Raw genomic sequence first — 23,130 nt, 5'->3', positions numbered from 1 at the left:
AGATTGCTTTTGCTATTTGGGGTCTTTTGTGTTTCCATACAAATTGTGAAATTTTTTTTTCTAGTTCTGTAAAAAATGCTAGTGGTAGTTTGATAGGGATTGCATTGAATCTGTAGATTGCTTTGGGTAGTAGAGTCATTTTCACAATGTTGATTCTTCCAATCCAAGAACATGGTATATTTCTCCACCTATTTGTATCATCTTTAATTTCTTTCATCAGTGTCTTATAGTTTTCTGCATACAAGTTTTTTGTCTCCTTAGGTAGGTTTATTCCTAGATATTTTATTCTTTTTGTTGCAATGGTAAATGGGAGTGTTTTCTTAATTTCACTCTCAGATTTTTCATCATTAGTGTATAAGAATGCCAGAGATTTCTGTGCATTAATTTTGTATCCTGCTACTTTGCCAAATTCATTGATTAGCTCTAGTAGTTTTCTGGTAGCATCCTTAGGATTCTCTATGTATAATATCATGTCATCTGCAAATAGTGACAGCTTTACTTCTTCTTTTCCTATTTGGATTCCTTTTATTTCTTTTTTTTCTCTGTTTGCTGTGGCTAGAACTTCCAAAACTATGTTGAATAAGAGTGGTGAGAGTGGGCAACCTTGTCTTGTTCCTGATCTTAGTGGAAATGGTTTCAGTTTTTCACCATTGAGAACAATGCTGGCTGTGGGTTTGTCATATATGGCCTTTATTATGTTGAGGAAAGTTCCCTCTATGCCTACTTTCTGCAGGGTTTTTATCATATATGGGTGTTGAATTTTGTCAAAAGCTTTCTCTGCATCTATTGAGATGATCATATGGTTTTTCTCCTTCAGTTTGTTGATATGGTGTGTCACGTTGATTGATTTGCGTATATTGAAGAATCCTTGCATTCCTGGGATAAACCCCACTTGATCATGGTGTATGATCCTTTTAATGTGCTGTTGGATTCTGTTTGCTAGTATTTTGTTGAGGATTTTTGCATCTATGTTCGTCAGTGATACTGGCCTGTAGTTTTCTTTCTTTGTGACATCTTTGTCTGAAAACCTCTTTTAAAGTGTTCAAGTAGTTTCTAAAAAATACCATACATTTAGATGGAGCTTTTATATTCATTATCTCATTTGATCCTTATAAGTCTATGGAGTAGGCAGGTGTTCCACAGGTAAGGATAAAGAGAGAGGTACTTAACACCTTGCTAAATATCCCTTCAAGTAAATAAAAGAATTTATTATTATCTTACAATGGAGCAACGCTAGTGATTCTCACCAGTAATTTAATACAGAGCCTGAATGTAACCAAATAACAACTGCCCACATGCACACTATTATCCCAGACACCAAAAAAAGTTAATACTAAAAGGTATCAATTAACCACAAGGATGTTATACATAGTACAAGAAAAAGGATAGCATAAATAAATCCCTAAAATGAAAATATTTTTCTCTCAAAGGAAGAGTGAGAATAAATGTGTGTTTTTAAAAATAAATGCTTTCTTTAACTTACACATAGAAAAAAAGCTCCTAGGTAAAAGCAGTTGGGGTAGGAGAGATCACAGGAGTGAGTTAGCAGGATGGTAAGAAAGATAAGGGGGCACAGATCTGTTCACATAAACAGTGACAATTATTCAACTAGCTTTGTCATTTATTCAATCAATATTAATTGCATAAGCCATTGCCCAAGGTACTCTAAGAAATACTATGATAAATAGGAAAAAATTATTGCATTCAAGCAGCTTACCACCTAGTTGGGAAGATAATACCAACACAGATAAAACACTTATTGATTGATCAACATTTCCTGAGTGGTCACAGGAAGGCACTGAGTTTAGCATTGAGAAACACAAAGATGAATGAAACAGAGCCTTAGCCCTCCAGGGTGTAACAGTCTGGTAGAGAAGATAACACAGTTATGCAAGTTTTGAACAGAGAATATAAGAAGTGCTATAGGAATGGTCCAAATAAAATGCTACGTGAATTCCAAACAGCGAGAAATGTTTCCTAAATGCGGGTTTGAGGAAAGTGGCAAGTAGTAGGCATTTAGAATAAAGGGTATGCAGGATTGGGGTACCCACTGACTGGGTAGGAAACACATTTTAAGTGAGGGTCAAATGTATGTTAAGTTAGAGATTTTGGAAAGTAAAGGAAGGAAAGGGGGGAAGGAAAGAGGGGGCAGTGAGTATATAAGGTTTTGTGGGAGTGATCCCATGGGATATGAAGGAGTTTAGTGGGAAAGAAAGGGAAGTCAAATCACAGGGGGGCTCAAATGGGAGTCTAAAAAGCTTATGTGGTTTGTGGGATATGGGACATAAGAAAAAGTAGAACACAGCATATCTTAAAAGAGATCTAAAGTCAATGATAAGAGGAAAGGAAGATTAGGTTAATAAGTAGAGAAAAGATAATTCAATTAGGTCTAGAAAGGCAGACGTGATTCTGACAGTCTGCTCTGGATTATATAAATTGATGAAAGCCATGGTTCAAGCCAGGCCAGTAACCCTTTGGTTGGTGCCCTTCCATCTAAATCTTGGGAGCTGGCTTAATTCTGATATCTACTTAGATATGTTAGCTGTGAAATGACATTGGCCTGAATAAAACCAAACCTCAGGAACTAAGCCTTTAGCAAACACACATATCCAGAGACACAATCATCATATGCACCTGTCCCCCCCAAATCCTTTTTGGTAGGATACTTTCTTTGTTTGCTATTTTTTTCTGATTATAAAATTAAGACATATTGACTGTAAAAAAATCTAGTCTTCTCATTGCCATTAATTTTAACATTGACATAATAAGCCATAGTATGACTGTATTAACACTGATAGCTACAATGCTAAACTGAGAGCCAGTGTGCCTGGAAACCAGCCAAATGCCCAAGACCAGTACGGTCAGCCCAAAGACAATACTGGTTTTCCCAAGAATCATTTGGGGCTCTCCTCCTAAAGCCCAAAGGAGACTGCTTCTAGACTGCCTCCAACCTTCCCAGGATGTATAAAGGGGCCCAAAGCAATCTCTCAGGAGTCAAAAACAAACAAGCAAAAACCGTGAATATAGGAGACACTAATCTAGACCATTGGTTGGATACTCACCATGTACGGGTGCAAAGGTTTAGGCATATTCATTGACAAATTTATTTTTATCAGAGATTGCCTAGATTAGAGTAATTATAACCTAAATGGGTTGAATGGACTGGAACTAAACTTAGAAAACCAATGAGTCAAATATTGTTGGGTTTTGTATTAGGGCAGCTTGATGTAGACGTTAACAGCATGAGCTTTAAACTCAATCAGAACTGATATGAACCTCAGTTATGACCCACTGTAACTGTGTGGTCTTGGGAAAGTTACTTAACCCTTCAAAGATTTAAGAAAATAGGGATAATATAACACCTGTGATCACTAAATAAAAAACGAATATATGGAAGACTGTCATTAAATGGCAGTTTATTAATAACAGCCAATCATCATGGTACCAATTTACACAGAAATTTATTGTCTTTAAAGAATGCGTGCTTTCTCAGCAAAGGAAACCATAAACAAAATGAAAAGACAACCTGTGGATTGGCAGAAAATATTTGCAACTGATATGGCTGACAGGGCTTAATTTCCACCATATACAAACAGCTCACACAACTCAAAAACAAAAGAAATGAACAACCCAATCAAAAAATGGGCAGAAGACCTAAATAGACATTTCTCCAAAGACATACAGATGGCCAACAGGCACATGAAAAGATGCTCAACATCGCTAATTATTAGAGACATGTAAATCAAAATTATAATGAGATACCACCTCACACTGATCAGAATGGCCACCATTAAAAAGTCTACAAATAACAAATGCTGGAGAGGGTGTGGAGAAAAGGGAACCCTCCTACACTGTTGGTGGGAATGTAAGGTGGTGCCGCCACTGTGGAAAACAGTATGGAGGCTCCTCAAAAACTAAAAACAGAGTTGCCGTATGATCCAGCAATCCTACTCTTGGGCATATATCCAGACAAAACTATAATTCAAAGATCCATGCACCCCTATGTTCACAATAGCACTATTTATAATAGCCAGGACATGGAAACAACCTAAATGTCCATTGACAGATAAATGGATAAAGAAGATGTGATGTATATATATACAATGAAATATTACTCAGCCATAAAAAAGAATGAAATAATACCACTTGCAGCACATGGATGGACCTAGAGATTATAATACTAAGTGAAGTAAGTCAGAAAGAGAAAGACAAATACAAATACCGTATGATATCACTTCTATGTGGAATCTACATACGATACAAATGGACATACTTACAAAACAAAAACAGATTCACAGACATGTGGTTGCCAAGGGGGGAGGGGGGAGGGGGAGGGACGGAGTGGGGGTTTGTAGTTAGCAGATGCAAACTACTACATATAGAAATGTTAAACAACAAGGTCCTACTGTATAGCACAGGGAACTATATTCAATATCTTGTGATAAACCATAAAGGAAAAGAATGTGAAATAGAATGTATGTATATGTATAACTGAATCACTGCTGTACAGCAGAAATTAACACAACATTGTAAATCAACTATACTTCAATTTAAAAAAAAGAAAAACAAGAGCTATCTACTTTTTAAATTATAAAAATATACATGTTCATTATAGAAAATTTAGAAAATACTGATAAACAATAATTTTACTGTCACAGTCCAGATATAGCTAAGTTTATGTATTTTCAAAAGCATCTTTAGTACCTGGCCCTATTGTTTTTTTTTAATGAATCAGACTTGGGACGGAGTGGGGGTTTGTAGTTAGCAGATGCAAACTACTACATATAGAAATGTTAAACAACAAGGTCCTACTGTATAGCACAGGGAACTATATTCAATATCTTGTGATAAACCATAAAGGAAAAGAATGTGAAATAGAATGTATGTATATGTATAACTGAATCACTGCTGTACAGCAGAAATTAACACAACATTGTAAATCAACTATACTTCAATTTAAAAAAAAGAAAAACAAGAGCTATCTACTTTTTAAATTATAAAAATATACATGTTCATTATAGAAAATTTAGAAAATACTGATAAACAATAATTTTACTGTCACAGTCCAGATATAGCTAAGTTTATGTATTTTCAAAAGCATCTTTAGTACCTGGCCCTATTGTTTTTTTTTAATGAATCAGACTTGGGAAGTGAAATATACATTAAGTTTCCATAACAGAATTACAGAACACTAGAAGTTTCATTTTCAGATTTTCAGATTTCTTTCCCAAGAAAAGACAAAGCAAACTAGGTGTAGTGCTATCTTCAATGTGCTACAGTGAATCTTATTTATTCTTTAAGGCTCATCTCCATGATGTGTTTTACAATTCCCTTCAAACTCATGATCTCTTCTTCCTTTGATCCTCCATACCATGGAGTTTACATCTCTCATACAGCACTTCTCATACTCCACATTGTAGCTATCCATGTTTTTTTTTCTTACCTGCCACTCCCTCTCCCTGCCCTTCCCCTTGCTCTATCTCCTAGGGCTGCGACCTTTTTTTTTTTTTGGAGTATAGTTGATGTACAATACTATATATGTTACAGGTGTATAATATAGTGACTCATAATTTTTAAATGTTATGTTCCATTTATAGGTATTATAAAATATAATATCCTTGTAGCTTATTTTATATCTAATAGTATGTACCTCTAAATCCCCTACCCCTATACTGCCACTCCCCTGCTTCCCTCTCCCCCCCTAGTAACCACTAGTTTGTTCTTTGTATCTGTGAGTCTGTTTCTTTTTTGTTATACTCATTAGTTTGTTGTATTTTTTTGGATTCCACATAAAAGCAACATCATACAGTATTTGTCTTTTTCTGTCTGACTTATTTCACTTAGCATAATACCCTCCAAATCCATCCATGTTGTTGTGAATAGCAAATTTTCATTCTTTTTTACAGCTGAGTAGTATTCCATTTTGTGTGTGTGTGTGTGTGTGTGTGTGTGTGTGTGTACATCTTCTTTATCCATTCATCTGCTGATAGGCATTTGGGTTGCTTACATATCTTGGCTTTTGTAAATAGTGTTGCTATGAACATTGGGGTAGCATGTATCTTTTCGAATTAGTGTTTTTGTTTCTTTCAGGTATATATATATATTCAGAAGTGGAATTGCTGGGTCATATGGTAGTTCTATTTTTAGTTTTTTGAGAAACCTCCATAATGTTTTCCCCAGCGGCTGTACCAATTTACATTCCCACCAATAGTATACAAGGGTTTAGCGATGGGACTTCTAACGAGAGGACTGCGAACCTTCTGAAATCATACATAAAAATAGTGTTTCTGTAGGTACAAATACATTTTCCTGGATGGAATCCATTTATATAACAAATACTCAAAAAAAGGTCCAAGAATCGAAAAAAGGTATGGAACACTTGTCTAGGGCAGCAGTCTCCAACCTTTTCGGCACCAGGGACTGGTTTTGTGGAAGATAATTTTTCCACGGATGGGAGGCGGATGGTTCAGGCAGTAATGTGAGAGATGGTTCAGGTGGTAATGGCAGCAATGTGGAGCAATGGGGAGTGACAGATGCTAGGGGAAAGACTTGTAATTTAATTATCCTTGGATTCTCTACAGCAAGGGTCCCAAAGCCCCAGGCGGTGGACTGGTACCAGTGTGCAGCCTGTTAGTAACCAGGCCACACAGCAGGAAGTGAGCGGCGAACAAGCGAGCAAAGCTTCATGTGCCGCTCCCCATCGCTCCCCATCACTTGTGTTACTGCCTGAACCAACCACCCCGTTGCTCACATTACTGCCTGAACCATCCCCCTCCCCTCCGACTGCGGAAAAATTGTCTTCCACGAAACCGATCCCTGGTGCCAAAAAGGTTGGAGACCACTGCTCTAGAGTGCTTAGCACCTACCTTCATATGGATAATATTTGCTGATTTACAACCTTAACGTTGACTATACTTCAATAAAAACATAAAAAGTAAAAAAGAGAAATGAAAACAAAAACTTGAAAAGAAGAAGAAACAGTAGCAAAAGCAGCAGCTACCTACTATGGAATATATTGCAAACTTTGAGTTGATGAGTTTTTCCCAAAGGAAGATTCTAAGAATGACAACAAAATAAAGTAAGCACTGGTTTCCTTATTAAAAAAATAAAATAAAATTTTATTAATAAATCATAAAATCAATGTTAGGTTTACGTTTAATGCAATCTTAAAAATATGTTTTCCTCATGCTTCATTCTCTCATCTTAGTATAAAAAATACTGTTTCTGAAAGGAGAATGGTGCTTACCAGGGGCCAGGGGGAGGAGGGAATTCAGAGTTATTGTTTACTGGGTAAAGAGACTCAGTTTGGGAAGATGAGAAAGTTCTGGAGATAGATGGTGGTGATGGTTGCACAACAATGTGAATGTACATAATGCTACTGAACTGTTATGTATATTTTACCACAATTTTAAAAATACTGCTTTTTATTCTCATCTAATATGAATCACCTATTAGAGGGTAGACTCTTCATCAGAGGTAAGAAAGAAAGAAATATACTGCTTAAATTTTAGGGTATAAGAAAGAAAGCCTCAAAGGAAAGTAAATATTAACCCCAATCTACACATTGTTGGTTTTAGAATATAAGCACAAATTAAAACAGGGTGATATAATTAAAAATCCTGTCCAAAGAGAGGGGCTGTTATCTCAGTAAACAAAGGAAAATTGCTTAGGGAAATCAGCTTATCTGTATGAAGTAAATTTAACTTTTTCAAGGTACTGAAAATTTAGCTCAATTTTACCAATAGTATCCACATAAATAATATAAGAGTTTTAGAAACCTGCAACAGGCATTTCAGACTTCCAGGAGTACAATTTAGTCAATAAAAATTTATAAACATTCTTTTTTTTTAACATTTTATTGGAGTATAATTGCTTTACATTGTTGTGTTAGTTTCTGCTGTATAACAAAGTGAATCACCTATATGCATACATATATCCTCATATCCCATCCCTCTTGCGTCTCCCTCCCACTCTCCCTCCCTATCCCACACATCTAGGTGGTCAGAAAGCACTGAGCTGATCTCCCTGAGCTATGAGGCTTCTTCCAACTAGCTATCTATTTTACATTTGGTAATGTATATATATCAATGCCATTCTCTCACTTCTTCCCTGCTTACCCTTGCCACTCCCTGTGTCCTCAAGTCCATGCTCAACGTCTGTGTCTTTTTTCCTGTCCTGCCCCTAGGTTCTTCAGAAACTTTTTTTTTCTTTGGATTCCATATATATGTGTTAGCATACGGTATTTGTTTTTCTCTTTCTGACTCACTTCACTCTGTATGACAGACTCTAGATCCATCCACCTCACTACAAATAACTCAATTTTGTTTCTTTATGGCTGAGTAATAGTCCATTGTATATATCTATATATATATATATGTCACATCTTCTTTATCCATTCATCTGTCAATGGACACTTAGCTTGCTTCCATGTCCCTGCTATTGTAAATAGTGCTGCAATGAACATTGTGGTACATGACTCTTTTACAATTGTGGTTTTCACACGGGATATGCCCAGTAGTGGGATTGCTGGGTCATATGGTAGTTCTATTTTTAGTTTTTTAAGGAACCTCTATACTGTTCTCCATAGTGGCTGTATCAATTTACATTCCCATCAACAGTGTAAGAGGGTTCCCTTTTCTCCACACCCACTCCAGCATTTACTGTTTGTAGATTTTTTAATGATGGCCATTCTGACTGGAGTGAGGTGATACCTCATTGCAGTTTTGACTTGCATTTCTCTAATGATTAGTGATGTTGAGCATCCTTTCATGTGTTTGCTGGCAATCTGTATATCTTTGGAGAAATGTCTATTTAGGTCTTCGCCCATTTTTGAATTGGGTTGTTTGGTTTTCTGATATTGACTGCATGAGCTGCTTGTATATTATGGAGATTAATCCTTTGTCATTTGCTTCATGTGCAACTATTTTCTCACATTCCAAGGGTTGTCTTTTCATCTTGTTTATGGTTTCCTTTGCTGTGCAAAAGCTTTTAGTTTCATTAGGTCCCATTTGTTCACTTTTGCTTTTATTTCCATTTCTCTAGGAGGTGGGTCAAAAAGGATCTTGCTGTGATATACGTCATAGAGTGTTCCACCTATGTTCTCCTCTAAGAGTTTTATAGTGTCTGGCCTTACATTAACATCTGTAACCCATTTTGAGTTTATTTTTGTGTATGGTGTTAGGGAGTGTTCTAATTTCATTCTTTTACATGTAGCTGTCCAGTTTTCCCAGCACCACTTATTGAAGAGGATGTCTTTTCTCCATTGTATATTCTTGCCTCGTTTATCAAAGATAAGGTGACCATACGTGTGTGAGTTTCTCTCTGGGCCTTGTATCCTGTTCCACTGATCTGTATTTCTGTTTGTGTGCCAGTACCATACTGTCTTGATTACTGTAGCTTTGTAGTAGAGTCTGAAGTCAGGGAGCCTGATTCCTCCAGCTCTGTTTTCTCTCTCAAAATTGCTTTGGCTATTTGCAGTCTTTTGTGTTTCCATACAAATAGTGAAATTTTTTGTTTTAGTTCTGTGAAAGATGCCACTGGTACTTTGATAAGGGATTGTACTGAATCTGTAGATTGCTTTGGGTAGTAGAGTCATTTTCACAATGTTGATTTTTCCAGTCCAAGAATATGGTATATCTCTTCATCTGTTTGTATCATCTTTAATTTCTTTCACCAGTGTCTTATAGTTTTCTGCATACAGGTCTTTTGTCTCCTTAGGTAGGTTTCATCCTAGGTATTTTATTCTTTTTGTTGTAATGGTAAATGGGAGTGTTTCCTTAATTTCTCTTTCAGATTTTTCATTATTAGTGTATAGGAAAGCCAGAGATTTCTGTGCATTAATCTTGTGTCCTGCTACTCTACCAAATTCATTGATTAGCTCCAGTAGTTTTCTGGTAGCATCTTTAGGATTCTCTATGTACAGTATCATGTCATCAGCAAACAGTGACAGCTTTACTTCTTCTTTTCCGGTTTGGAGTCCTCTTATTTCTTTTTCGTCTCTGATTGCTGCAGCTAAAACTTCCAAAACAATGTTGAATAATAGTGGTGAGAGTGGGCAACCTTGTCTTCTTCCTGATCTTAGTGGAAATGGTTTCAGTTTTTCACCATTGAGAACAATGTTGGCTGTGGGTTTGTCATATATGGCCTTTATTAGGTTGAGGTAAGCTCCCTCTATGCCTACCGTCTGGAGGGTTTTTATCATTACCTTGCATTCCTGGGATAAACCCCACTTGATCATGATGTATGATTCTTTTAATGTGCTGCTGGATTCTGTTTGCTAGTATTTTCTTGAGGATTTTTGCATCTATGTCATCAGTGATATTGGCCTGTAGTTTTCCTTCTTTGTGACATCTTTGTCTGGTTTTGATATCAGGGTGATGGTGGCCTTGTAGAATGAGTTTGGGAGAGTTCCTCCCTCTGCTATATTGTGGAAGAGTTTGAGAAGGATAGGTATTAGCTCTTCTCTAAATGTTTGAACAGTATTTGCCTGTGAAGCCATCTGGTCCTGGACTTTGTTTGTTGAAAGATTTTTAATCACAGTCTCAATTTCAGTGCTTGTGATTGGTCTGTTTATATGTTCTATTTCTTCCGGGTTCAGTCTCAGCATGTTGTGCATTTCTAAGAATTTGTCCATTTCTTCCAGGTTGTCCATTTTATTGGCATATAGTTGCTTGCAGTAACATCTCATGATCCTTTGTATTTCTGCAGTGTCAGTTGTTACTTCTCCTTTTTCATGTCTAATTCTGTTGATTTGAGTCTTCTCCCTTTTTTCTTGATGATACTGGCTGATGGTTTATCAATTTTGTTTATCTTCTCAAAAAACCAGCTATAGTTTTATTGATCTTTGCTATCATTTCTTTCACTTCTTTTTCATTTATTTCTCATCTGATCTTTATGGTTTCTTTCCTTCTGCTAACTTTGGAGTTCATTTGTTTCTTAGTATTTATTGATTTCCTCTGTGATCTCTTGTTTATTTAGTAGTGTATTGTTTAGCCTCCATGTGTTTGTACTTTTTACACTTTTTTCCTGTAATTGATATCTAATTTCATAGCACTGTGGTCCGAAAAGATACTTGATAGGATTTCAATTTTCTTAAATTTACAAAGGCTTGATTTGTGACCCAAGATATGATCTATCCTGGAGAATGTTCCATGAGCACTTGAGAAGAAAGTGTATTCTGTTCTTTTTGGATGGAAAGTCCTGTAAATATCAATTAAGTCCATCTTGTTTAATGTACCATTTAAAGCTTGTGTTTCCTCATTTATTTTCATTTCGGTTGATCCATCCATTGGTGAAAGTGGGGTGTTAAAGTTCCCTACTATGATTGTGTTACTGTCGATTTCCCCTTTTATGGCTGTTAGCATTTGCCTTATATACTAAGGTGCTCCTGTGTTGGGTGCATAAATATTTACAATTGTATCTTCCTCGAGGATTGATCCCTTGATCATTATGTAGTGTCCTCCTTTGTCTCTTGTACTAGTCTTTATTTTAAAGTCTATTTTGTCTGATATGAGAATTGCTACCCCAGCTTTCTTTTGATTTCCATTTGTATGGAATCTCTTTTCCATCCCCTCACTTTCAGTCTGGATGTGTCCCTAGATCTGAAGTGTATTTCTTGTATACAGCATATATAAAGGTCTTTTTTTTGTATCCATTCAGCCAGTCTATGTCTTTTGGATGGAGCATTTAATCCATTTACATTTAAGGTAATTATCAATATGTATGTTCCTATTACCATTTTCTTGTATTGGGTTTGTTATTGTAGGTCTTTTTCTTCTTTTGTGTTTCCTACCTAGGGAAATTTCTTTAGCATTTGTTGTACAGCTGGTTTGGTGGTACTAAATAGTATTAGCTTTTGCTTGTCTGTAAAGGTTTTAATTTCTCCGTCGAATCTGAATGAGATCCTTGCTGGGTAGAGTAATCTTGGTTGTAGGTTCTTCCATTTCATCACTTTAAATATGTCCTGCCTCTACCTTCTGGCTTGCAGACTTTTTGCTGAGAGATCAGCTGTTAACCTTATGGGGATTCCATTGTATATTATTTGTTCTTTTCCCTTGCTGCTTTTAATGTGCTTTCTTTGTATTTAATTTTTGATAGTTTGTGTCTTGGCATGTTTCTCCTGGGATTTATACTGTATGGGACTCTCTGTGCTTCCCGGAGCTGATTGACTGTTTCCTTCCCCATATTAGGGAAGTTTTCAACTATAATCTCTTCAAATATTCTCTCAGATCCTTTCTTTTTCTCTTCTTCTTCTGGGACCCCTATTATTCGAATGTTGGTGCGTTTAATGTTGTCCCAGAGGTCTCTGAGACTGTCCTCAATTCTTTTCATTCTTTTTTCTTTATTCTGCTCTGTGGTAGTTATTTCCACTATTTTATATTCCAGGTCACTTCTCCGTTCTTCTGCCTTAGTTATTCTGCTACTGATTCCTTCTAGAGAATTTTTAATTTCATTTATTGTGTTGTTCACCATTGTTTGTTTGCTCTTTAGTTCTTCCAGGCCCTTGTTAAACATTTCTTGTACTTCCTCCATTCTATTTCCAATATTTTGGACCATCTTTACTATCATTACTCTGAATTCTTTTTCAGGTACACTGCCTATTTCCTCTTCATTTGTTTGGTAAGGTGTGTTTTTACCTTGCTCCTTCAACTGCTGTGTAATTCTCTGTCTTCTCATTTTGCTTAACTTACTGTGTTTGGGGTCTTCTTTTTGCAGGCTGCAGGTTTGTAGTTCCCGTTGTTTTTGGTGTCTTCCCCAGTGGGTAAGGTTGGTTCAGTGGCTTGTGCAGGCTTCCTGGTGGAGGGGACTGGTGCCTGTGTTCTGGTGAATGAGGCTGGATCTTGTATTTCTGGTGGGCAGGACCATGTCTGGTGGTGTGTTTTGGGGTGTCTGTGAACTCAATATGATTTTAGGCAGACTCTCTGCTAATGGGTGTGGTTGTGTTCCTGTCTTGCTAGTTGTTTGACATGGGGTGTCCAGCACTGCAGCTTGCTGGTCGTTGAGTGGAGCTGGGTCTTAGCATTGAGATGGAGACCTCTGGGAGAGCTCTTGCCGATTGATATTATGTGGGGCCAAGAGGTCTCTGGTGGTCCAATGTCCTGAACTCAGGTTTCCCACCTCCGAGGCTCAGGCCTGACACCTGCCAGGAGCACCAAGACCTTGTCAGTCACACGGCTGATCCGGAGAACTTCCAGGAGTGGAACCTGCAGCTTGTTCAGTCCACGAAGAACTTCCTGTGAATCAACAACGTCTGCTTCGGCAAGTTCAAGTTCAAGAGCCACTTGGGAGTTCAGACTGGGTGTGAGCTCCTCAGCCCAGTATTCCAAGAACTGCCTGTACCTGCCTGCTGGGGAGAATTTGCAGAACATCTTTGATGAGATGCTGGTGCTCATGCACCTGGATTTTTGGTGGCTTCGAGCAGCCTGCCTGCATCACCACCAGGAAGAACAAGAGGAGTGCATGGCAGTCCAGCAGCCGCCAGGTGTCCTGGACTTCAGGACCCACCGGCCAGCAGGTGCGCTCTAGCAGCAAAGTCAGCAGCCACTAGGGGCTGCACGCGGCCACCACCAGTAGTCTCAAGTATCTCTCCCCACCGTGAGCAGGGGCTGCCACATCCATGAGTCTCCTTTCTCCTTCCTCCTCCTCCTGGGCTACCAGGCAGCCGGGTGAGGCCCTGGGGAGGCCTCCCGCTCAGGCTCTTTGCCGCCGGCCGCCTTAGTGACCATTCTTAATATTTAAAAATATGAAAGTCCCAAAACTACTTAAAAAAAAAAAAGCAGACTATATAAAACACTTACTACAAAAAGGATGAATTATTTTCCTATGTTACTTCACTTTATCCCCATTTCATGCTTTACAATTTGCCTCAACAAAGAAAAAGGCTCAGACTTCAGAAAGGTTATAAATCTATCTAAAACAACAAAAATACACATAATTATTAGTGACATTATAATCATATGTCCAAACACTGTGTATATATTATCAAATACTTAATTTCTAAACTTTTGATAATTGTCAGTGATATCTCTTGGTTATTTATTACCAATAAATAACTTATTTTAAAAGACATTTAAAAATTCCATTATTTTCCCCAAAGTCCTCATATGTATATAAGAGAGATTTACAACTATTTCTCCATTGAGATCTAGGAAACTCCTTAGAAACAGATTCAACATAAAAGCTAAAACTAATATTAAAATCCATAGCATAAACATATCCACTACCATACTGAAGTATTGTGCATTTGATGTAAACTAATGTTTACTGCTCTCAACTTTAACATTAATTAGGATATAAAATTTTCCCATAGTTGTATTTATCAAAAAGCCAAAATTTCCCAATATATATTCTTATTCAGCATTTACTCAATTAATTATTACTGAGTGCCTGCTACATATCAAGCACTATGCTATAAGTGCTGGAGAACTATGAACTAAATAGCCATGTTTTACCTAAACAATACTTAAGTACTACTTCTTTTCGAGAACACAGATATACATCACCACCTTTTCAAGTGTTTTTATGTTTTGTAAACATGTTCATTCTGGCAATATTTTGAAAAATTTAGTTCACGAATCAGATCTCTAAAGGTAAATTTACATATCTTTTAATTTAAAAAATTTAATGTTTTTTAAGACATAAAAATGTTTGCCTGTCATGGAGTGTGTTTTTCTGTATGGCAATAACAAAACATCAAAGATAGCTTAATTAATTTAAACTTTAAGAGTTACCTGAAATAGGGGGGCAGAGTCAAGATGGCGGCATGGGAAGATGTGGAGTTCGCATCTCCCCACAACTAGGGCACCTGCAGACGCTGGTGAGGACCTTGATGCCCAAGGAGACAGGGAGGAACCCCTGAGTGACTGGGTAGGACGTGGGGGGAGTGAGGGAAGAGGAGAAGTGGAGGCCAGACAGGACCGGCACCCTTGAGAGGTGGCTGGGAGGGGGGAGGGGTTCCCACATGGGACCCCCTGGGGAACCTGGGAAGCTTGTAGGATCGGGGGGAGTGCGCCTAGCATTTCCCCTGCCCACTCAGGCCCAGGGAAGCCTGCTGGGCTCCTGGGCCTGGTCCTTCGTTCCGCAAGGGCCCCTCCAGCTGTGGGGGTCCAGGCCTGGTCCTCTGCCTCCTGGGGCCTCCTCTGGCCACGCGGCTCCAAGAGGCATGGGGGGCGTGTGGCGAAGAAGAAACGCCAATGGGAAGGGGCCCTTCGGGATCGGAGGATCAGGGGGAAATGCGCCTAGAGTTTCCCCCGCCCACTCGGGCCCAGAGAACCTGCTGGGGTCCTGGACCTGGTCCTCCAACCTCCAAGGCCAGAGGCACTCCTGGGCCCCTCCTGCTGCATTGAGCCTAAGCCCCACCCCTCAACCCACCTCCAGGGTCTTTTCCAGTCCCATGGGTCCTAAGCATAGGCCCTGCTTACTGCCTAAACCCCACCCCCCGTCTAAGCCCCGCCCCCCACAGCCAAGGCCTTTTCTGGCTTTTTTTTTTCTCCCCTCTTTTTTACTATTGTGGTTCTGTTTTACCTTCTGCTTGTTGGTTCAACTATACTTTTATTTTTTTATTCTTTCTAACATATCTGTTAGTTTTCTAATCTTATGTTTTACTCTTTGTTATTGTTCTGCTCCTTTTTTTCTTTTCGTTTTTTTTTTTGCCACCCCGCACAGCTTGCTGGATCTTGGTTTGTGAGCCCGGGGTTGGGCCAGAGCTCCTGTGGTGGGAGCTGCAAGCCCAAACCATTGGATTAAGAGACAACCTCAGACCCCAGGGAATATTTATGTGAGTGAGGTCTCCCGGAGGTCCTCATTTCGGCACCAAGACCCAGCTCTAACCAACAGCCTACAAATTCCAGTGCTGGAAGCCTCAGGCCAAACAACCAGTAAGACTAGAACACTATCCCACCAATCAAAAAAAGGTGGGGGGGAGGGTGACAAAAAATATGTCACAGATGAAGGAGCAAGGTAAAAACCTACAGAACCAAATAAATGAAGAGGAAATAGGTGACATACCTGAAAAATAATTCAGAGTAATGATAGTAAAGATGATCCAGAATCTCGGAAATAGAATGGTGGCATGGATTGAGAAAATACAAGAAATGTTTATCAAAGATCTAGAAAAACTAAAGAACAAACAAACAGCAATGAACAACAAAATAACTGAAATGAAAAATACACTAGAAGGAATTAATAACAGAATAGCTGAGGCAGAAGACCAAATAAGTGAGCTGGAAGACAATGGTGGAAATAACTGCCAAGGAGCAGCATAAAGGGAAAAGAATGAAAAGAATTGAAGACAATCTCAGAGACCTCTGGGCAAACATGAAATGCACCAACGTTCAAATTATAGGGGTCCCAGAATAAGAAGAGAAAAAGAAAGGGTCTGAGAAAATATTTGAAGAGATTATAGTTGAAAACTTCCCTAATATGGGAAAGGAAATAGTCACCCAAGTCCAGGGAGTGCAGAGAGTCCCAAACAGGATAAACCCTAGGAGAAATACACCAAAACACACATTAATCAAACTAACAAAAATTAAATTCAAAGAAAAAATATTCATAGAAAAAAAGCAGCAAGGGAAAAGCAAAAAACAACATAAAAAGAAATCCTCAGGATGTTATCAGCTGATTCTTCAGCAGAAACTCTGCAGGCCAGAAAGGAATGGCAGGATATACTTAAAGTGATGAAAGAGAAAATCCTACAACCAAGATAACTCTATCAAGCAAGGACCTCATTCAGATTTGACAGAGAAATCAAAAGCTTTACAGACAAGCAAAAGCTAAGAGAATTAAGCACAACCAAACCAGCTCTACAACAAATGCTGAAGGAACTTCTCTAGGCGCAGGATACACAAGAGAAGGAAAAGACCTACAGTACCCAAAACAATTAAGAAAATGGTAATAGGAACACACATATCAATAATAACCTTGAATGTAAATGGATTAACTGCTCCAAACAAAAGACACAGGCTGGCTGAATGGATACAAAAACAAGATCCATATATATACTGTCTACAAGAGAACCACTTCAGACCTAGGGAAACATACAGACTGAAAATGAAGGGATGGAAAAAGATATTCCTTGCAAATGGAAATCAAAAGAAAGCTGGAGTAGCAATACTCGTATTAGATAAAATAGACTTTAAAATAAAGACTGTTGCAAGAGATAAGGAAGGACAATATATAATGATCAAGGGATCAATCCAAGAAGAATATATAACAATTATAAATATATATGCGGCCAACAAAGGAGCACCTCAATACCTAAGGAAAATGCTAATAGCCATAAAAGGGGAAAACAACAGTAACAGAATCAGAGTAGGGGACTTTAACACCCCACTTTCACCAATGGACAGATCATCCAAACAGAAAATAAATAAGGAAACACAAGCTTTAAATGATACATTAAACAAGATGGACTTAATTGCTATTTATAGGACTGTCCACCCAAAAGTGGCCGAATACACTTCTCAAGTGCACACGGAACGCTCTCCAGGATAGATCAAATCTGGGGTCACAAATCAAGCCTCGGGAAATGTAAGAAAACTGAAATTGAATCAAGCATCTTTTCTGACCACAATGCTATGAGATTGGTAATCAATTACAGAAAAAAACTGTAAAAACCACAAATACATGGAGACTAAACAGTGTGCAACTAAATAACCAAGAGATCACTGAAGAAATCAAAGAATAAATTTTAAAATACATAGAAATGAATGACAACGAAAACACGATGACCCAAAGCGTATGGGACGCAGCAAAAGCAGTTTAATGAGGGAAGTTTATAGCAATTCATTCTCACTTCAACAAAAAAGAATTTCAAATAAACAATCTAACCTTACACCTAAAGAACAAGAGGAATAGGAACAAAGAAAACCCAAAGTCAGTAGAAGGAAAGAAATCATAAAGATCAGAGCAGAAATAAATAAAACAGAAATGAAGAAAACAATAGCAAAGATCAATAAAACTAAAAGCTGGTTCTTTGAGAAGATAAACAAAATTGATAAACCTTTAGACAGACTCAACAAGAAAAAAAGGGAGAGGATGCAAATCAATAAAATTAGAAATGAAAAAGGAGAATTCATAACTGACACTGCAGAAATACAAAGGATTATAAGAGACTACTACAAACGACTATATGCCAATAAAATGGACAACCACGAAAAAATGGACAAATTCTTGGAAAGATACAACTTTCCAAGACTGAGCCAAGAAGAATTAGAAAATATAAACAGACTTATCACAAGTAATGAAATTGAAACTGTAATTAAAAATCTTCCGACAAACAGAGGTCCAGGACCAGATGGCTTCATAAGCTAATTCTATCAAACATTTAGAGAAGAGCTAACACACATCCTTCTCAAACTCTTCCAAAAAACTGCAGAGGGAGTAACACCCCCAAATTCATTCTATGAAGCCAAAATCACCCTGATACTAAAACCAGACAAAGATATCACAAAAAATGAAAATTACAGACCAATATCACTGATGAACATAGAAGCAAAAATCCCCAAAAATTCTATACTACCATACAGAATCAAGTAACACATTAGAATGATCACACAGCATGATCAAGTGGGATTTATCCCAGGAATGCAAGGATTCTTCAGTATATACAAATCAATCAGCGTGATACACCATATTAACAAATTAAGGAATAAAAACCATATGATCATCTCAATAGATGCAGAAAAACCTTTTGACAAAATTCAATACCCGTTTATGATAAAAAATCTCCAGAAAATGGGCAGAGGGAACCTACCTAAAAATAATAAAAGCCATATATGACAAACCCACAGCAAACATCATACTAAAAGGTGAAAAACTGAAAGCATTTCCATTAAGATAGGAACAAGACAAGGATGTCCATTCTCGCCACTCTTATTCAACATAGTTTTGGAAGTCCTAGCCATGGCAATCAGAGAAGAAAAAGGAATACAAATTGGAAAAGAAGAAGTAAAACTGTCACTGTTGGCAGATGACATGATACTATACACAGATAATCCTAAAGATGCCACTAGAAAGATGCTACTAGAACTAATCATTGAATTTTGTAAGGTTGCAGGATACAAAATTAATGCATAGAAATCTGGCATTCCTATACACTAACGATGAAAATTCAGAAAGAAAAATTAAGGAAACACTTCCATTTACCATTGCAACAAAAAGAATAAAATACCTAGGAATAAACCTACCTAAGGGGCAAAAGACTTGTAATCAGAAAATTATAAAACACTTATGAAAGAAATCAAAGATGACATAAACACATGGAGAAATATACCATGTTCTTGGATTCAAAGAATCAATATTGTGAACATGACTATACTACCCAAAGCAATGTACAGATTCAATGCAATCCCCATCAAACTACCAATGGCATTCTTCACAGAATTAGAACAAAAAATTTTACAATTTGTATGGAAACCCAAAAGACCCCGAAAAGCCAAAGCAATCTTGAGAAAGATAAACGGAGCTGGAGGAATCAGGCTCCCCAACTTCAAACTATACTACAAAGCTACGGTAATCAAGATAGCATGGTACTGGCAGAAAAACAGAAATATAGATCAATGGAACAGGATAGAAAGCCTGGAGATCAACCCACGCACATATGGTCACCTAATTTATGACAAAGGAGGCAAGAACATACAATGGACAAGAGACAGCCTCTTCAATACGTGGTGCTGGGAAAACTGGACAGCTACATGAAAAAGAATAAAATTAGAACACTCCCTAACACCATACACAAAAATAAACTCAAATTGGATTAAATACCTAAATATAAGACTGGACACTATAAAACTCTTGGAGGAAAACATAGGCAGAACACTCTATGACATATATCACAGCAAGATCCTTTTTGACCCACCTCCTACAGAAATGGAAATAAAAACAGAAATAAACAAATGGGACCTAATGAAACTTAAAAGCTTTTACACAGCAAAGGAAACCATAAAGAAGATGAAAAGACAACCCTTGGAATGGGAAAAAATATTTGCTAATGAAGCAACTGACAAAGGATTATCTCCAAAATATACAAGCAGCTCATGCAGCTCAATATCAAAAAAACAAACAACCCAATTGAAAAATGGGCAGAAGACCTAAACAGACATTTCTCCAGAGAAGACATACAGATTGCCAAAAAACACATGAAAGGATGCTCAACATCACTAATCATTAGAGAAATGATACAGCCACTATGGAGAACAGTATGGAGGCTCCTTACAAAACTAAAAATAGAACTACCATATGACCCAGCAATCCCAGTCCTGGGCATATACCCAGAGAAAACTATAATTCAAAAAGAGCCATGTACCACAATGTTCACTGCAGCTCTGTTTACAAGAGCCAGGACATAGTTACTCAGCCATAAAAGGAAATGAAATTGAGTTATTTGTAGTGAGGTGGATGGACCTAGAGTCTGTCATACAGAGTGAAATCAGAAAGAGAAAAACAAATACTGTATGCTAGGACATATATATGGAATCTAAAAAAAAAAAAAATGCTTCTAAAGAACCTAGGGGCAAGACAGGAATAAAGATGCAGATGTAGAGAATGGACTTGAGGAAACGGGGAGTGGGAAGGGTAAGCTGGGACAACATGAGAGAGTGGCATGGACATATATATAGTACCACAAGTAAAATAGATAGCTAGTGGGAAGCAGCCGCATAGCACAAAGTGATGAGCTCAGTGCTTTATGACCACCTAGAGGGGTGGGATATGGAGGGTAGGAGGGAGACACAAGAGGGAGGAGATATGGTGATATATGTATATGTATAGCTGATTCACTTTGTTATAAAGCAGAAACTAACACACCATTGTAAAGTAATTATACTCCAATAAAGTTGTTAAAAAAAAAAACTCTTAGAGGATAACACAGGAAAAACACTCTTTGACATAAACTACAGGAAGATCTTTTTTACCCACGTCCTAGAGTAATGAAAATAAAAACAAAAATAAACAAATGGGACCTAAGGAAACTTAAACGCTTTTGCACAGCAAAGGAATCCATAAACAAGATGAAAAGATAACCCTCAGTTTGGGAGAAAATATGTGCAAATGAATCAACTGACAAAGGATTACTCTCCAAAGTATAGAAACAGGTCATGGAGCTCAATATCAAAAAAACAAACACCTCAGTTAAAAAATGGGCCGAAGACCTAAATAGATATTTCACCAATAAGATGATCAACAGCACTATTTATTAGACAAATGCAAATCAAAACTACAATGAGGTTATCACCTCACACCGGTCAGAATGGCCATCATCAAAAAAATCTACAAACAGTAAATGCTGGAGAGGGTGTGTAGAAAAGGGAACACTCTTGCACTGTTGGTGGGAATGTAAATTGATCCACCACTAGGGAGAACAATATGGAGGTTCCTTAAAAAACTAAAAATAGAAGTACCATATGACCCAGCAATCCCCTGCTGGGCATATACCCTGAGAAAACCACAATTCAAAAAGAGTTATGTACCACAATGCTCATGGCAGCTCTATTTACAATAGCCAGGACATGGAAGCAAGCTAAGTGTCCACTGACAGATGAATGGATAAAGAAGATGTGGCACATATATACAATGGAATATTACTCAGCCATAAAAAGGAATGAAATTGGGTCATTTGTAGAGATGTGGATGGACATAGAGTCTGTCATACAGAGTGCAGTAAACCAGAAAGAGAAAAACAAATATCATATATGAATGCATATACATGGAATCTAGAAAAATGGTACAGATGAACCTATTTGTAAGGCAGGAATAGAGATGCAGACATAGAGAATGGACATGTGGACATGGGGGTAAGGGGAGGGTGGGACGAACTGGGAGATTAGGTTGGACATAAATACACTACCATGTGTAAAATAGATAGCTAGTGGAAACCTTATATAGCACAGGGAGCTCAGTTTGGTGCCCTGTGACAACCTAGATGAGTGGTATGGGGGTGGTGGGAGTTCCAATAGGGAGGGGACATGGGTGTGCATATAGTTGATTCACTTCATTGTACAGCAGAAACTAACACAACACTGTGAAGCAATTTTACTACCAAAAAAAAAAAAAAAGAGTTACCTGAAATAGGAATATTCTGTGAGACTGATAACTGTACATCTCCAGTTCCTGGCGGCATGTCAACAACTAAATAGTCCAGTTGACCCCAATCTACCTAAAAACCAAAATGACACAAATAACATCATCACTGTATAAACAAATGTGGTGAATAGTGATATAAACAAAAATAAATGAATTAATAACAAAGCTAAAATAATAGCTTTCACTTGAGCCATTAGTAAATGCCAGGGACTGTGCTGAGGGCTGACAAATGGATGAATAAGAAACAATCTTTGCCTCTAGCAGACCTTTTCTGACTGATAAGGTTAAATTTTCAAATGACACCACAAAACACACACATACCATAATGGCGAACCACTTGCACAATGGACTTCTATTCAGGACCACTCATTTATTTTCACTGAAAATAGCCTGTATTTTACCTAAGGAGGTCTTAGCTTTTTGTCCTTTGTGGGTTTTGGTACAGTGTTTCCTATAGCAGTTCTTAATATAATTTTTTAAAGTTTATTATTTTTCCTTCATAAAACACATTAATAATGAAAACCAAAACTTAATAAGAAAATTTTAGAAATATAACTAGAGTTCCAAATTAACATTTTGATTATTTCTTTTCAGGCACTTTTCTAAGTATCTATATCTAGAAAATTCAGCTGTTTAACCAAGTCCTTAATGCTCAGCCTCAATTAGATAGGGCTCAAGGGTACCTCAGGCTCTTTTCTCCTCAAGTCGTTCTTCCTTCTGAGTCCCCAGTTTCAGTGAAAGGCTCTAGGATCCTCTTAGTTACCTAAGGCAAAGGCTTGGGATAATACTTAACTGTTCCCTTTCCCTCGCTATCCCCAGTTACTGATTATGCCTTCTAAAAATCTCTCAAATGTATCCACGTCTCTCTTTCTGCATGGCCGAGAACAAAACATAGGGCACAGGCATCTATCACTAAAGTCTCCCAACCAATCTCTCTGGTCTAGCACTGCCCATACAGTGTGTTCCTAACACCAGTGAAAATTGGTTTGATAGTGCTACTTTTTTGCTTAAAACTCTTCTATTGCTTTTAGGATAAAATCTAAGTTTTAGCTT

General features: G+C 37.7%; 1 protein-coding gene across 12 annotated transcripts in view; it reads right to left on the bottom strand.

Annotated features, from left to right (window-relative positions):
• The window catches only part of NUBPL (NUBP iron-sulfur cluster assembly factor, mitochondrial), a 402,628-nt gene that overhangs the window by 195,046 nt on the left and 184,452 nt on the right, over positions 1-23,130 (bottom strand). For all 12 annotated transcript variants that reach the window (XR_008618647.1, XR_008618646.1, XR_008618649.1 and 9 more), the window contains exon 7: positions 22,057-22,150. Coding sequence is in view for 4 of the 12 variants with exons in the window: in XM_055088378.1 (XP_054944353.1) it covers positions 22,057-22,150 (94 nt within the window). In the remaining 8 variants the exon portion in view is untranslated. The remainder of the gene's footprint in view (positions 1-22,056; positions 22,151-23,130) is intronic.

The sequence above is a fragment of the Physeter macrocephalus genome, chromosome 11 (genome assembly GCF_002837175.3).
Source record: "Physeter macrocephalus isolate SW-GA chromosome 11, ASM283717v5, whole genome shotgun sequence".
Lineage (NCBI taxonomy): Eukaryota > Metazoa > Chordata > Mammalia > Artiodactyla > Physeteridae > Physeter > Physeter macrocephalus.
The sequence above is the reverse complement of the archived record's forward strand: the minus strand, read 5'-3'. Positions and strand labels throughout refer to the sequence as shown.